Source organism: Nicotiana tabacum, chromosome 3 (genome assembly GCF_000715075.1).
Source record: "Nicotiana tabacum cultivar K326 chromosome 3, ASM71507v2, whole genome shotgun sequence".
NCBI classification, from domain to species: domain Eukaryota; kingdom Viridiplantae; phylum Streptophyta; class Magnoliopsida; order Solanales; family Solanaceae; genus Nicotiana; species Nicotiana tabacum.
Window position 1 is genome coordinate 177,212,652 of NC_134082.1, and position 17,111 is coordinate 177,229,762.

The 17,111-nt window shown below is 30.9% G+C and overlaps 1 protein-coding gene and 1 non-coding gene across 3 annotated transcripts; both read right to left on the reverse strand.

Moving 5' to 3' along the window:
• Window positions 1–574: 574 nt before the first annotated feature.
• TRNAI-UAU (transfer RNA isoleucine (anticodon UAU)) lies at window positions 575–648 on the reverse strand. The gene has a single exon. It is a non-coding gene; the product is annotated as a tRNA-Ile (tRNA).
• A 1,863-nt stretch (window positions 649–2,511) lies between these two features.
• On the reverse strand, window positions 2,512–7,551 carry LOC107790597 (sodium/calcium exchanger NCL). 2 transcript variants are annotated; one of them, XM_016612547.2, is made up of 10 exons: window positions 6,985–7,298; window positions 6,793–6,909; window positions 6,069–6,260; window positions 5,804–5,985; window positions 4,905–5,050; window positions 4,366–4,624; window positions 4,090–4,241; window positions 3,652–3,913; window positions 3,253–3,558; window positions 2,512–2,933 (listed from the first exon to the last, which is right to left on the reverse strand). In XM_016612547.2, exons 1-10 carry the CDS (start codon window positions 7,163–7,165, stop codon window positions 2,685–2,687), a joined length of 2,046 nt encoding a protein of 681 aa, XP_016468033.1. In that variant the 5' UTR covers window positions 7,166–7,298; the 3' UTR covers window positions 2,512–2,684. The 2 variants fall into 2 exon arrangements, with proteins under 2 accessions (XP_016468033.1, XP_016468032.1); XM_016612546.2 differs by having other exon boundaries at window positions 6,793–7,551.
• Window positions 7,552–17,111: the final 9,560 nt, after the last annotated feature.

A 17,111-nucleotide genomic window follows, 5' to 3' on the forward strand; every position in this document is an offset into this window, starting at 1 on the left:
TTCTTTAAATTTTTTAACTTATTCCTTTTTTAACCCCCTTAGTAAAAGTCCTGCCTCCGCCACCAGTAACGATTAGTCAAAAATAATACTCCTACACAACATGCATAGTGCGACACACAAATAATATAACTTTTAAACTATGATAATTATCAAATATTCAGCTTCATAACTAGGGTTAATGGGGTAAAAGTTAGAAAGAGAAATTATCCCTACAATTTGATCTGCTTAATGTGCCAAGCATAATAATAGGAGAAAATAAAACGGAAAACAATGAAGATAATGATTGAAGTTAGTTAATTTCACATAAGATAAGCATAATCTCAATCAATCTTGATTGTTCTTGCTGTTATATGTTAGTTGCTGAATAGTTAAGGTGATCATTAAAGTTGTGCAATAATGTCACAACAAATAATGTTGTAAGGTATGAAAAAATATAAAGGAAAATATTGGAGTTAGGTGCATCGGGCCCTACCATAATTCCGTGTCTGGACCCAATGCGATAAGACCAACGGGGCCGAAAATACGTAGCTACAGAAAGATAGCCCCAGAACTAGACCCTGGGGCATGAAAAAGCTGGTCCCGGCGGGGCTCGAACCCGCGACCTTCGGCTCATAAGACCAACGCTCTAACCAACTGAGCTACGGGACCATGTCATTAGATAAAGGAAATTGCAATTTGATTTAACTAATGAAGCCATTATGATAATGTCACTACTGCTGTCGCTATCTGAACTACGCTTTGTTATTGGGCTACGAGGTATCCATCATTAGGTTAGGCTATTGAGTTATCCTTGTTTGATGTTTCCCTAGTGACAGGTCTCAAATTACAAGTTGGATGATTATATATGTAGAGTTGTGTAAGCAACAAGATTTTATGTTTGAGTTGCAAATATTTCGGTTTTTCTAGTTCTTTACCATGTTTCATCAAGTACAATGATAAGCGGAACCCTTCCTTTTGTGTTAATGAGATATAGTGTTTGGATTGGCTTATTTTAAGTGTTTATTGGCTTTTAAACACCTTTTTAGTTTGTGTAGTGTTTGACAATGATAAAAAGTGTTTAAAGCACTTACTTTTAGGCATAAAAACTACAAAAATAAGTCAAAAGTCAAAAGTTGGGTATTACCAACTTATGGCTTTTGGCTTTTAACTTAAAAGTTACTTTTTATAAGCCAATCCAAACACCCTCACAATGATGTCTTGTAGGAATACACTCGTACTTGTTCGTTTGACATTATTATTTCGTAAAAGGGTCAAAAAATTATTATTCAAAAATATTCACTTTATATCCTGTGTTATACTATTGGTTCACTGTAGCCCTAACGTCATAAAACTACTGCAAAAATACTCATCTGCCATTAGGACCCTCCGCCATGGCAAAATTATCTCACATGGCTTGACATATTACTGAGGTGGATGCCACGTGGCATGCCATCTCATCGCACCTATCCCATTTTGACTTTATGCTCCCTCCTACTTCATCATCCACCAACATCACCTCCTCCTTCACCAACATCATCTATCCTTTTACCACACCATTAGACCGCTAGTGTTGATCACCATCAAACCATTATTTTTTCATCAGAAATCAAATTGAATCGAAAATTTGATTTCTTGGTCTGTCTTTATAAATGCTACTGTAAACTGTACCAGAGAGTATGGGAAAAGAACAGTCTATTGAGATTTTTTATCCAATTTTTTCTACCATAAAATCCAGTTCACACAAAAAGCTTGACTTGCTTTTATACGTCTCATCACCGTCTCAGTGAGTTACAAATTCTTACTGCATCACCTTTGATATTGAGAATTTCTATGTCACGAGACTGCTACTCCTTTTTAAGAATTCTAGGATCATCTGACATGAAGAATTTTGCATACACTGTCTTACCACTTTCCATAGCCTACACGTTCCAGAAAATTGGTTGTCAAATCTTCTCCATATTGCAACAAATTAATAGAATCCAATTAAGTAATGATGAGGTGACATGTTACATGGCATCCACCTCACCAATATGTCAAGCCACGTGGACTAATTTTGCCATGGTGGAGGGTTCTAACGACAAATGGGTATTTCTGCACCAATTTTATGACGTCAAGGACTATAGTGGACCAATAGTATAACGGATGGTATAAGTGAACATTTTTGAATAGTAGAGGGGTATTTTTTATCTTTCTCCATTATTATTTTCTCATTTGCCTTATTCGACCACTCTTTTCGATTGCTCTTTCTCTCTTTTTGGTTCATGTTGGCCCCTTCGCTCGCGCGCTCTCTCTCTCTCAACCCTCTGTCGCTAGCTCCTATTTAGTTTCAAAACATGTCAATTCATAACGGGGGCAAAAATAACTTTTAGCCCTCAACGAAAATTATTTATATTCGGTAGCCGTAAAAGTGGATAAATTTATATATTTTTTGTATATAACATATAGAAATGTATACATTTTTTCGGTTTTTATCTTAAGAGCGGTTATACAATATCATTTTTTCATTCATAAAATAGAATTAAACGCACCAAATGAGGGGAAAATTATTATGGATTGATATAAAATGATAGAATTTTTCTTTTTTACTCAACAGCTTGTACAAGTCTTCAAGACCAAAGAAAATAAAGCACCTCTCTTATTTACTTTTCCATTTGAGCTGAGAGGATAGGTGTGAATTGGGGTTGTATGTGGTATTATGATACCACTTAGGCCCATCCAAATACACATTCAAGAAGGTAAAAGAGCAACACCGAGAAAGGGTATAGAGAAAATGCTAAGAGGCAAGTCCAAAGTGGATATGTAGTGCTGAAAAATGCAAGAAGTCCAACTACAGAGCAAACCACCAAAACTATTAGCACTTCAGCTGAATAATCCCATCTTAGGTCCTTTATGCACACCACTGCCAAAAGTGTTGTCATGCCCATGATATTGTTCATGATCACTCCTCCATAAATCTGTGAGTAACAATCACACATTTAGTAAAATCAAACTTTTTTTATTTCTACTTTAAGAGGGTTATCAAATTGTTCAACACTATTTCTTTCGCGTGTAAAGTGTCACAAGTTCGAGCCGTGGAAACAGTCTCTAAGGCTGCGTACAATAGACCCTTGTGGTCCGGTCATTCCCAGGACCCTGCGCATAGCAGGAGTTTAGTGCACCGGACTGCCTTTTTTTTTTTAATTACATATTTAGAAACTATACAATAGATCAAAATTTTTAATAGATAGAATGTTTGAAAAGATCATTGTGAGAGAGTGAAGAGAGTTAAACCACCTCTGAGAATGTCAAAGATGCAGTTTTTGAACTCTTCTGACTTGCTGGAAATATTGCTGCTATTGCCATTCTTGCATTTAGAGCTAGAGGTACCATAACAAAAGGGATAAGGAAAGAAGGCATCCCCATAGCATCTGATAAATCTTCTATACTAATCACAAGAGGTTTTGCACATAAAGTCAGTATTGCAATCCCCAACAAAACTTGAAGCACAGATTTGTTAAATGCCCATGTCAACAACTTATAGTTGATTTCTCCATCCTTTTCCACCTCATAGACTAACTTGTCAACTTCACTCCACTTAATCTACAAAATAAGCCATACAGTACTGACATTAGTCAACTGTGTAATAAGCATTTTCTTTAAATCAATTTTTTTGAGAGAGCAATGCTATTTTACCTTCTCATATTCATCAATGGCCCTTTTCTTGTCAGGGCATTTAGTCACACTAATAGCCTCATTGAGCCATTTTGTCATCCCGTGGACAAATTCATGTTCGTCGATCATGTTATTACCATCTTTATCAAAATCCCTCAACACTTTCTTAACTGAGTCATCGCGATTGATTTCAACTTCTCCAAACTTGACTGAACCTATTAGCTCTTCCAATTCAGGTTTTGTTATGACGTTGTTCCCATCAAAGTCATACTGATGGAAGATTCTGCCACAATATTATAACTACAGATGATCAGAAATAGGAAGGTCTAAATCTTTTATTGTGGATTTAACTTATATACGTTGATAGTATATGGAATTTTTACACTATCAGTATAATTTAACATAGACATTTTTTTTCGGGGAGACGGGTGGGGTATTGAATAAAAAAGAGTAACTTACTCTTTAATCCGTTCAGTATTGGGGCTTCCATCATCATTGACAAGGTGTTCAGCTTCTAATGCTTGGGTTTGAACATGCTTCAAAATTCTTGCCATTATATGCTCAATCTCAGCAATTTCATCCCTTTGTTTTTTAGTAAATTGCTCAACAACCTGTTGAGGAAATTATGCTTAGTTATCTAATGAGGTCACTGTAAAAATGCTTGCTCCACTTTCTTCTCAGACCTTAGGGAAAATAGACAAAAACTCGGATAATTTTCAGTAAGAATTTACTTGCCTTGTGTAAAATCTTTTTAGAATTTGAATCATTACTTTGAGCTAACTGCTTTGCTTCTTCTATCCATCTTTTGCATCCCTCGACAAACTCATCCTCTTCGATTATTTTGTCGTTGTTTTGATCAAAAGAATTCAATATCTTAGTAATAGCATAATCTTTGTCCACCTTAACTTTCCCTGATTGAATATCAAGTGTTAGATTCTCCAATTCGGCTAGTGTTAGGCATTTGTTGGCATCTTTATCAGTCTCTAGGAATAATCTGAAAAAGAATAATCAGTTTTATTAGCTGAATGGGAGCCTTGGCTTAACTGATAAAGTTACTGCCATGTGACCAAGAGGTTATGGGTTCGAGCCGTGGAAACAACCTCTTGCAGAAATGCAGGGTAAGACTGCGTATAATAGACCCTTGTGGTCCGGCCTTTTCCCAGACCCCGTGCATAGCGGGAGCTTGGTGCACCGGGCGACCCTTTTTAGTCTTATTAGCTTCATTGCAAAGAGACATCTATAATTTTTCTTTTCTTTCAAGGATCTATCATTACCTTTTGATGACATCAATATCAGGTTGTCCTTCTTCATTAATGAGCTTCCCTCTTGCATGCCTCTGTACATGATGCAGAAATCCTGCTAGCAAATTCTCATATTTGGAATATTCTAAACTTCTTTCTTGCATCCAAGGATCAAAAATCTGGGGAAAACACACAAATTAAGAGCGATGCAAGAATCCTGATCAGGCCTTGAACTAGGATATATGCATGAGTATGAAATTCGTTCAATACGACTTGTGAACAGAGGTGGATCCAGCATTTTGCAATAGGTGTGACCTAATAACCTCCTAGCCCTATATAAAGGAGGTCATGTAGTAGTTGTAAGATCATCTTGCAATCTTGTAACCTTTGTAAATCTTTGTGATATATTACATATTAGTTCCTTCTAAATTTCCTTCTTGTTTTTTGTTTCGAATGGATGGAGAGGCCGGTCCATGTATGAAAATAGAGCAAGAATACTCTAAGAAAGTTAGCTTATTGTAGTACGAAAGTTTTCTGAATTATAACAGCTAAGTTGGTTATAGTACAAAAGTTTTCTGGGTTGTGTAGCTTGACAAGTCGTCCTTGTGGGTTGTTGAAGTCAGCCCCTTTGTAAGGAAACTTTCGTAACTATGATTTAGTTTGCTTTCTTGGAGTCTCTTGCTTTTTTTTTTCTATAGTGTGGTATATGTAGTGTCCAGTGAAAAAAATAAACTAGTGTACATAATGACATAACTTCCGATCTAAACCTACTGACTCTAAATCCAGTATCTAACTCTGTATATGAAATGTTTTTTCTCAAAAAGATGCGATTGTTTTCGAAGTTTTACAATATGTATTTATATTCTACGTAATTAATGTAAGTATCAACAGATGATAGAATATTAGTAACAATTAGCAGAAAATTTGATTACCTGATAAAGAAAGTATGACATTAAAAGCATGACTGATACCAAAAGCGTGATGAAAATTAGAATACGCCTTGCAAAGAATGAGTTGAAAGTAGTGACTGGCTGAACTAGTGCTAATGGGATCAAGGAAAGGAGCATGATTCCAGCTGTTTTACTTGTTTTTGGGTCAATTGTAACCCCAGTTTCTGTAAAGCATAAATTTCAGCATAGACTCCAATAAAAATTTCTCACATACGAATTCAGTAACTTAAATTCAAGAAAGAAATACCACTTAGGCCCTTCAAACTTTTGAAAGGTGAAGAAGATGCTGCAGCTGATTTTTCTGTCATGTCTTTAGTGCCAAATATCACACATATTCCCCACATTAAAGTAAGATTGAAAACTGTAGCTCCAACTGTAGTGCTAATTCCTGAAGATATTTGATTCTGAGCTTTCTCTTTACTTGCTGCAACTCCAGATGCTACAAAGAAAGTACCATTAAAATCAGTCCATTTTGTTCAGGTGTAGCTACAACTCTATGGTGGATACCCATGTGTCTTAAGTAGCTAATTGGATCTATGTTTATTCTGATAGGAAATTAAAGGGCAGCCCGGTGCACTAAGCTCCCGCTATGCGCGGGATCCGGGGAAGGGCCAGACCACAAGGGTCTATTGAACGCAGTATTATCCTGTATTTCTACAAGAGTCTGTTTCCACAGCTCGAACCCGTGACCTCCTGGTCACATGACAGCAACTTTACTAGTTACGCCAAGGCTCCCCTTCTTATTCTAATAGGAAATAAGATATTCCAAAATAATAATTGTATTGTAAATGATCTCTATTCATCTATTGCATGCAAATTGAGAAAGCAAGCTAAACTTTGTGCTAAACTTGGTACTATAGGACCTATGAAACTAGACAACTGAACCAAAAGTCAAATTCCAGGTTTATTAATATCTTAAGCAGTTAAATTAAAGGGAGACAGAAAGGTTGAAAGTTAGACCATAGACTAACCAATGACCATGACAATCCTGGGCAAAGTCTTCAAGATTTGAAAAATAGTGGCACCAAAAATGCCAGGGCCAAGAATATTAAAGAGAGTCTTGCTTCCTCTTGAGACCAGTCTTTCTCCTGTAATCAGTAAGTATTGGTAGACTATTATCAAGAAAATGTAGCCTCCTATGCTGTTTGCACAGGGAAAAATACCATATAACTGTTGACATATTTTGCCTGATGAAAGCAAGTGTTGTCCATATTCTTGATTGTTAAGTCGATGATCGATTCCATCTGAGATCAATTGGTTGGAAGAATTAAGCCTTAGAAGCCTGCCTTGGACCTTTCCAAGTAGAAAAATAATTGTGATAAAGCATAATGAAAGGCTTGGCATGATCAGTATCAAACACAAATTTATAAATCTACTAGTATATGAGTTCTGAGGATTGAAAAGAATGAATTCCAAATTAAGATAAGGGTAAGCTTATCAAAAAAAGACAAGGGAACTTTTAATAGTGAAAGTTTGCACAAAAGATTAGGGTACTTTATATTAGTGAGAGTTCAGTTATGAAATAACCCCACATCAGAAAGCTAACTGGATGGAACAGTCATCTATCATGCACAACATGAAATAAAGGCTACTTATTATTAAGAAAGAATTCTCTCTTGTTTTTAGTTCAGGAAATAGGTTCTTTAATCCTTCTTTAACAAGATTGGCATTTATTGAAGCTGTCATCTATATGATTGAGTATCTTATTCTCATATTTGATCAAAATATATGGCTCTTCGCTTATGGAATCCTATTCTTCAACGCTTGGAATTCAAACACCATAAAATGTAGTTGAAGCTAGTGACAAAAATAATTTTGCGTTAGATTCAATATATATCGGTATTTCTAATATCAGTAGAATGATTTTAGGATGCCAACATCATGGGACTAACATCATCAGCATTTAGGAACTCAAAATATCTAGGGAATAACTTAACTATATTAAAGTGATTAGGGGTATACATAGGTCGGGTTGATTCGAATTTTACAATTACCAAATCAAACCAATTGTGTTGGGTTATTAAATCTAAAGACCAAACCAAACCAATAAAACTCGAGTTTTTCACTCTCGGGTTTTCGGGTTATTCAGGTTTTTTCCCGGTAAAATCTTCGTAGAATAGAACATATAAATTGTGCTTAAATATTTTTTTAATCCTAGTAAAAATGTAAAATACAACTATATAAAGTATTTTCCAAGAAAATAATACAAAATCTGAGATATGTCATGGCATTATCCTAAAATATTCAATAATAAAAACAATAAAATTATGTAATATAAATATTACTAATTAAAAAGCCATAATAAAAATAAACATAATCTAAAAGTACTAAGCCATGCTAAAATAAGTAGACTAATAAGGGAGTATCAATTACATGACTAAACGCTAAAGAAAAAATAAAAATAGATTATGCATTTTTATCTAAATTATTGCAAAACAAAAAGTAGATATTCAATACATTCCCTTTCGTAGTATTGAATTGAATGTCTTTTGTTAGCATTAGTATTGATTTGACTTTGGTTTGGGCATTTGTTAGCATTATTTAATTTAGTAATATTAATGGCTATAAAACTTATTGGAACATTCAAAAGTTCTAAGTCCAACCTTGAAATAATAATATATTAAATATATCTAAAATTTCAGTATATGTAATGTCGGGTTGGTTTGGTTTCGGTTTGACTTTCTTTAGTTAAAGCCAAATCAAACCAAACCATAGTCGGATTTTTTTCTCGGTTTGACTCGGATTACCAGGTTGGTGCGATTTGTCGGTTTTCTTTGTACACCCTAAAAGTGATCTAGATAATTTACTAGACGTCCCTTTGTCATCTCTTCATACCGTTGACTGAATGATCATTATCTTCTTGTCAAGCTCCGAAAAATATCTATCATCATATCTATCTATCTATCTATATACTATATTAAAAGTATGAAGACCCTTAGCGAAATGTCGTTCGCCTTTTTTACCCTTTTAAAGTACTTTTCATAATGGATAAAATTGTAACTCAAGTGCTTTCCTAATATTTAGGATATTAAAATCAATTAAAACTTATCTTTCCTTATTAAATTAGGTAAGAAGAAAATACATATATATTTTACCTTATATATATTATACTAATTGAAAATAGATGAGAACATTTATACGGTGCTTTGAATTGAATTCTAATTTAATTGAAATATGAGGACATGAAATCGCATATTAAGTTAATGTTTTTTAATACAATAGCATCCACATTAAAATTGTTTTAACATGGAACAATAAAATGTGCACTTTAAATATTCTTATTTTAGTCATATAATATAATTAATCCATATTCAATTAAGCAACCAAAATAATTATTTGATGCATATTTTAATCATACTAAACCGTAAAAGCAAGTCTATATTATAAAAGCACGAAACCTCTACAGAAAATGATGATTGACTTTTTATTCTTTAAAAATAAATTTCACATTGAATACTAATATAATTTAAATATTTTTCTAATATTTCGAACTTTAAAATCAATTAAATTTTTACTTATTGAATCTTTTTTTATTTAAACTATATAGGAAGTATAAATATTTAGAACTTTAAAATAGATTATATATTAAAAATAAAATGTTTAAATTAATATGTACATGCACACGCATTAAATTTCAATAATGTTTTATAGTATTTGTGCATCCTATTAGATTTTTATGTTTTAGTAATGCTTTCTTTGTCACGCACGTTTCGACAAAGTTATGTAAATCATAATATTTTTTTCATCTCAGCAACTAAAACCTTACTACTTAGGTAATATTGAAACCTTTGAAAGGAGATAAATTGAGACATAAGATTGAATTTTTAAATTTATGTTATATGATTTTTTTTAAAGAATCGTAATAAAAGTGCTAATTAAACATGTTTGTATCTTCTCGCATGAACTTAAGAATAGCTTTTGAATAATACTTTTAGAAAAAGTTTTAAATCTTCAAGGCTATGTGTTTTTACTGAAACTAAAAAGGAAGTATAATAACTGGTAAAATTGAACTGATTAAACTAAAAAAAATAGAACATAATTTAAAGTGAATATATTGATAATGATTGAGAACTTCTATGAACAAAATTTTTTCTTTATTGAGTTAGTTATATAGGATTAGTATTTAATTAACTACGGAATCTTACACTTTATTTTATAATTTAAAAATATATTCTTACCAAAAATTACTTACTAAGATAGGGAACACGCGCAACGCGCGTACACTAAGACTAGTTATTATAAAAGCACGAATAATTTATGCTAAATATTGAACGACTAAAATATCCCTCAAACATTGATAGACCTTTATACCCTTAGATATTCATATTATTTAAGGATATAATTGTAAATCACCTGAGGCTAGAACATTTTTCCGATTTATACTACAATATACAAAGTTGATTTTGAGCCAAATTCTTTTGGGACATCTTCAAGGTAGCCTATCAAGTCTACAAGTTGATTTTCTAATACTGAAGTAAATCTATGCTGAATGACATTGTAATATTCAAGACCTTTGCCTAATATTAGAGTCCAAATTCAACTAAATTTTGCATATATTTTACCTTTATTTAATAAATTTTTTCCTTTCCTTATTTCATTGAATTGAAACATATATATTTCTCCGGACCAAAAAAACTCATGTATTATTCTCATCTGTCTAACCTATATTATTATTATTATTATATTACTGTTGTTGTTGCTGCTGCGACTACTACTACTGTCGTTGTTGCTACCACTACTACTATAAGAATTGCTTGTTGTACTTTGTACATATTCCTCAATAATAATTACTTTATGAAACTGGATGTTACGTGTTTCATAATTTGTAACTCAAGACATACTCGTGCAAAGCACGAACATAGAGACTAGTACTATATTAAAAGCACGAAGGCCCTTAGCGAAATGTCATTCGCCTTTTTTACCCTTTAAATTCTTATTTCACATAGGATAAAATTGTAATTAATTTAATTATTATTCCTAATATTTAGGAGTTTGAAATCAACTAAAATTTTGATTATTAAGTTTTTTCTTATTTGCATTACATAGAAAGTCTAAATATTTAGGACTTTAAAATAGATAATTTTATATAAATCCTATCTTATTTGAAGTTAAGTAACATAACTATAATATATTCCATGACAGATTTGATAAATACTTAAATTAGATTATTATTTATTAAATCCTTCATCATTTGACATATAGAATAAATGGACGAACATGCTAATCAGTTTAAGAAACTTTTATTTCCTTATTCTTTGTTACTTTAACTCCACGGAAAAAGGAAGGAGCCTAATTTTACGCTGCACCCTATTTTTAGAACAAGAAGAGATGAAGAAAAATAAAAGTATCGCATAAGCTTTCATCTAGCTCTCTAAGTTCTTTTATAATTAAATATATTTGCATTATATGTATATGTACGTAATTAGAAAAAGACTTGACTGTTATTTTGTTTGACTCAATTTGTGACAAAAAACTTAAACTCAATAATTAACAATTTAATAATATGTGAGTTATATCAAACAGTTATAAGTTAATAATTCTCTTTTCAAAGTTTTTAAGTTTTTATTTTGATTTGTAAAATTCGGAATAAAAATGAGAAACATTTCAAAATATTCTTATTTAAGTAAATTATTTTTGTAGAATCTTCACAATACAAAAAAGGTTTTTAGAATATATATATAATTAAAAAGACATTTTTCAAAATCAATTTCGGGCTTACTTTTAAAAATACTTTAATTAAATGAGAACTGGTCACAACGCACAAGAAAATTAAAACAATATTAACTTTTAATCTGTAACTCAAGTACAAAATTTAATATAATCATTAAGTGATTTTTTAAATTATTGCATGTATTGAAATAGAGTACACTCGAAACTCACGTACCCTAAGACTAGTATACTATATTAAAAGTACGAAGATCCTTAGCGAAATGTTGTTCGCCTTTTTACCCTTTAAAAATAGAGTTCACGCTAGATAAAATAGTCAATTAAGTATTTCTTAATATTTAGGACATGAAAATTCATTAAAATTGGTTATTAAATTTTTCCTTATTTAAAGTACATACCTAAAATTTAGGACAATTTAGGACTTTAAAATTGTTAAATTTTACCTTAACTAAATGTTTAATAAGTCAATTATTTGGTATGTTAGTACAAAAGTTGTAGACGTTTATAGTTTCCGCAATTAAGTGACATCGTAATGACACTCTAATTGTATTCATGATGAACAAAATAATTTTTAACATCAAATAAGTAATTTCTTTTAAGAACTATTTTACTTCATTTAGTATTTACAACAACTTAATTCTAATTATGTGGTAAATAGTGAGAGACTAAAATTAAAAATTACTCAATATATAGAAAAATAACATTTCGCTTTTCTTTTTTTGTCTTCTCCAATTACTTTAGACTATTATAAAAGCACGAAACTTCAATGCAAATTGATTGGGCTTTTTATTATTTAATAATAAATTTCACATTGGACAAAATCATCATTTAATTGTTACTATCTCATATTCAGGACGTTGAAATTAACTAAAGTTTTGACTATTAAATCTTTTCTATTTAAACTATATAGGAAATCCTAATATGTAGGAATATAATCACAATAAGATAAATTATATAAGTTAAGTTAATTTTCACGAAAATTCATAATTTTAAAAATTGCTATTTCACCTGGAACAACAATAATCTAGGTGACATTAGAAGTCTTCCACTTCAAAATAACAAGAGACGAAAACTTAAAGTAAATTACATAGAAGTCATACTTAGGAGCTCAAGATTATTTTCAGCTTGCTAAAATTTTAAGATTTAGGGTTTGTAATATTGAAAATGTTAGCTATTTAAGATTTTCTTTAAAAGAAACAGTTAATAACATATTTCCAAAAGTGTTGTCATAGAGTTTCTTAGTTTCTTATAGTGCCCATAAATTTATCTAGCGAATAGATATTGCATGTAATCACGAATAAATATCAAATTAGGAATGTGTGGCTAATTGATATTACCAATTACTATCAAGTTAAAGGAATTAACAACATATATTAGCAAGTATCATCTTTTATCATGATAATGATCAAATCTACCTAGAAAGTGCCGTGAGAACCTAAATCTATTCCAAACAAAAGTCCAAATAATAAGGCATTTGTAGAGAAGAGATCTTCTTTTATTGAGTTAGATAAATGTGATTAACGTTCATGATTTTTCCCCCCAGTAATTTAGATTTTTTAATTTTTTGTTGATAATTCAAACACTTCTATGCATAATATCTATGTAATTATTAAAAATTTATATTCATTGATATGAAATACACGTGCAACGCGCGTATCCTAAAGCTAGTTATTATAAAAGTGGGAATCTCTAAAGTTGAAAGTTAGATTACGAAAATGCCCTTAAAAAGTTGATCAACTTAATTACCCCCAAATATTTTTTCTATAACATTTTAATACTACCAAATAGTAAATTGACCATCTACTCCCTCCGGTTCACAATAAGTGTCCAATTTGCTTTTAGCACACCCATTAAGAAAATACTAAATTCTATACGAAAATACTTACTATGACTAAACTACCCCTAATTAAACATTTAATGTGAGGAGTAAGAAAACTTTTTAGGGATATGTACATAGGGGTTATTTTGTAAAAACAAATTGAATTCTTTCTTGATTACATAACTGGACACTTATTTTGAACTAAAATAAAAAAGGAAATTGGACATTTATTGTGAAGCGGAGGGAGTAATAAATAGAATAAATAAATGATAATGAAAAGTCATTAGCGTGAAGTTGTATCTAAAGAATTTGAAGAGTACTTTGAGTAATTAATACACTAAATTCAGTTAACCAAAATATCTTAATACATATATGGACCATATTTAAATGCCTATACATAGATAAAATGATGTTTGGAGAGACCTTTTTTTCCCATTACTTTCTTCCTTTCAATTCTCCTTAAATTCTTACATAAAGTTTATGTTACATTCTTTAGCTTAATTAATTGTCATTTTCCTACTTAAGATCCATGTTTACAAGAAATCAATATAGTCTCCATTGCATCTCACCTAATGTCTCTTAGATTTGCGCAAGTTTCTGTACCGTTTTTCCTTAACAAATTACTGTAATTTATAAATTACGTCTTTGTTGATCTATTTTTGTTCCGTCAATAGATCTGCAAAGCAAAATGCGAGAAATCACTAATATTTATCAAAGGGTCCTTTTTCTTTCATTATATATATATGTTAGTTTCTTTGCCTATAATATCTTATGGATTTTATTGCTTTTAATCTACCTTTGACAAATTGCTACAGCAATGCAATGCAATGCCTGTGATTGTGAGTTATATGCATGTCTTTTCGTGGGTTATTTCCTACTATATTTTATTGGTAGCTCTTATTACCCACTTTTGGTATATATTTGATATAATTGCTTGATTTTTCCGTCTTTTTTTAAAGTGAAAGAAGTCTAACATTGTTAGAAGAAAAACCTACAAAAGGCTGAAAGATGTGCCTTCCAAGAAGTTCACTAAAGCTACTGCAAAACGTGTGACCTTCTAAATTTGTTTCTATAACTATGTGTTGATTTTGTACAAGATAAGGTTTTTTTTTTTTGACAAACTCTGTACTAGATAAGTGTTGCATATGTGCAATGTACGAATGGATGCAATATATTTAATTTTACTTGTGAACAAGCTAAGTTATACTAAAATTATGATATGGGGATTAATCAAAGGCGAAATAAAGTCAATCGTGATTTTCATATATAATTTTTTATAGAAATTCCTTTTATGTACATACTAGTGAACTTGTCGCGCTTTGCGCAGAAAAACCTCTTTATAGAATAAAATTTTAATATTAGTATTTGAATATTAAAAATAATAGAAGTAGGTTATATATACCTTATTGTTTACCTTTTTGTTCTTTTATATCATGTTGGGTTTCACAAAAGAAAGGAGAAAGATAAATGAGCTATTCATAATTTACTCTTTTAGTTGCTTGATACGGGTACATACTTTTTCATCTTTATATTTTGATGGGATATAGCAAATTAAAGTGAATAGGTATTTCTTTTCTATTCATGGAATATAGACATGTTATTATGACATACATGTAAAATTCACGAATATATATAAAAAAAAATGCGGGGGAGATACCACTGCATGTCTACCGTCTGCCGTTATCGCAATCACTTCAAATCACGACAACTTTTTGTTAGTTTGAGATCTCTCCTCATGTATAAATTAACAATGAGAAATCTTTTACATAGCATATATAAATTAAATTATCATCTTAAAAGTGAAAGCAAAAACTTAAATTATAGTAGTATTAATTTAATCTAAATTTAACTTTTCCTTCATTTTACTATCAGAAAGAAATTACGACTTATTTCCTTCTACTCTGCCAAAGCAAATTCTTCTAGCTTTGCACAAAGTCTATACCTTATATGTCCATAACTTTAAAATTAAAACCACATCTCATCATCTTATTCAAGAAAGTCCACCTGACACCTCTATGATTTCAACCTATCTAACTTCTGAATAATATCATCCTCTTTTGAACCCCTTTCATTCATCTAATTATCTCTTTGACAAAGTATTTCTCGATAGTCTATCTAGGTTTCTACACTATCTTGGGCAAAAGTTACAGTAACTTGCAAATTAATGAGTCAAAGATTAGGAATCCCATAACTCATAAGCATCACATTTGTATGACCGGAAACTCCAGGAATTATAGAACCACAGAAAGAAAAGAAGAAGAGAGAATAACCTTATAATATATATATATATATACACCCCTGCAAGTTCGACTATAAAATTCCCAAAAGAGAACTCTACTCTCTTGCCCTCTAAAGACAAAATGTTATGGAAAAATGAGATCAAACACGAAGCTTCTTAAGAATCAACACTTCCCTTAACATTAGAATTAAAAGCACTTTCAGATTTTTATCTTCCTCTGTTAGTCATTGCCTTTTTTTTCTTTCAATTTTCTTATAGATGAAAATAATCATCAATTTCCAACCGTTGTTTTAACATATATAACTTTCCAACTGTGTCAACTCCTGCAAATTTCGTTTTAACATATTTCTTGTGCAAGAACCAAAATCTCTTGTTCCTTGATCCTCTCTTAAGTACCTTCGACGACTCTGACACAAAGTCGAGGAAAACAAACATAAGCCGTGGGATTAAAAAAGGAAAAAATAGAAATTTATAAGTAGATATTTGAAAATAAAATACCATACGTACGTGACAGTTGAAAATAAAAATAGAAATTTAATCACACACACACACACACACACACACACACATATATATATATATATATATATATATATATATATATATATATATATATATATATATATATATATATATATATATATATATATATGAAGCTTCAACTGTACCATTAGTTTCTTCTCTGCCAAAACTTCCTCACTGATAGTTGACTTCCTCTACTCCGCTAGTTTATTATCTTTTGTAAAGTAAATGATCGACTCACAAAAAAAATCAATTGATGAGGAAAGTAGATAATTTTACCCTTAAGAGAGTCTTTGTCTCAAGAATTGTGCATTCATCACAAGATAATAACCTTCGTCAGAAGAAAAGGTGGAAAGGTCGAAAGGTTAAAACGAATTTCTTTTTCATTCCTTATTTATTATGCAGAATGTTACAGAGAAATTTTTGAAGAGTGAAAGGTTGCAATGGTTCGGGTAAAAAGAAAAGGGTATAATGGTTAAAATTTGAAAGTAATGATTTTCGTTTCCGCATTTCTGGAATTTAATAATGGATTACTGTATTAAATTGAGTGAGAAAAAAATTTAAAAATTGACAAAATAGATAAATTCATTTCATTGTCTATGAGATATGCCACATCATCTCTTAAGGTCCCTCAATTATAGATATATATAGATTTATACAACTTGGTGCTATGTTGGACTCGGGAGGCGCGATACAAATATGGCGATTATTAATTTAACTCATTTTGAGATTCGAGTTTTCATCAAAGATAACAATTTAATTACTTATTTCGTCCTTAAAAGTCAAATAATGAGTTGTCTTTATATATTACCATAACAATTTTATATTTTCGTAGTACTCTTAACAAACTACATGCAATTATCTAAACTATATATAGAATATTGGAAAGGCAGAAAAGCGGGTAGGTAAATAAATAGTAGATACCGAATATTTAACTTCTCTTGCCAGAAAATGAACAATATTTTTGCAATTCCATTATAAATAATTTTCAATATATTTGTATTTTGCAATATTTTGTGATAATTTATATGGGATACACGTGC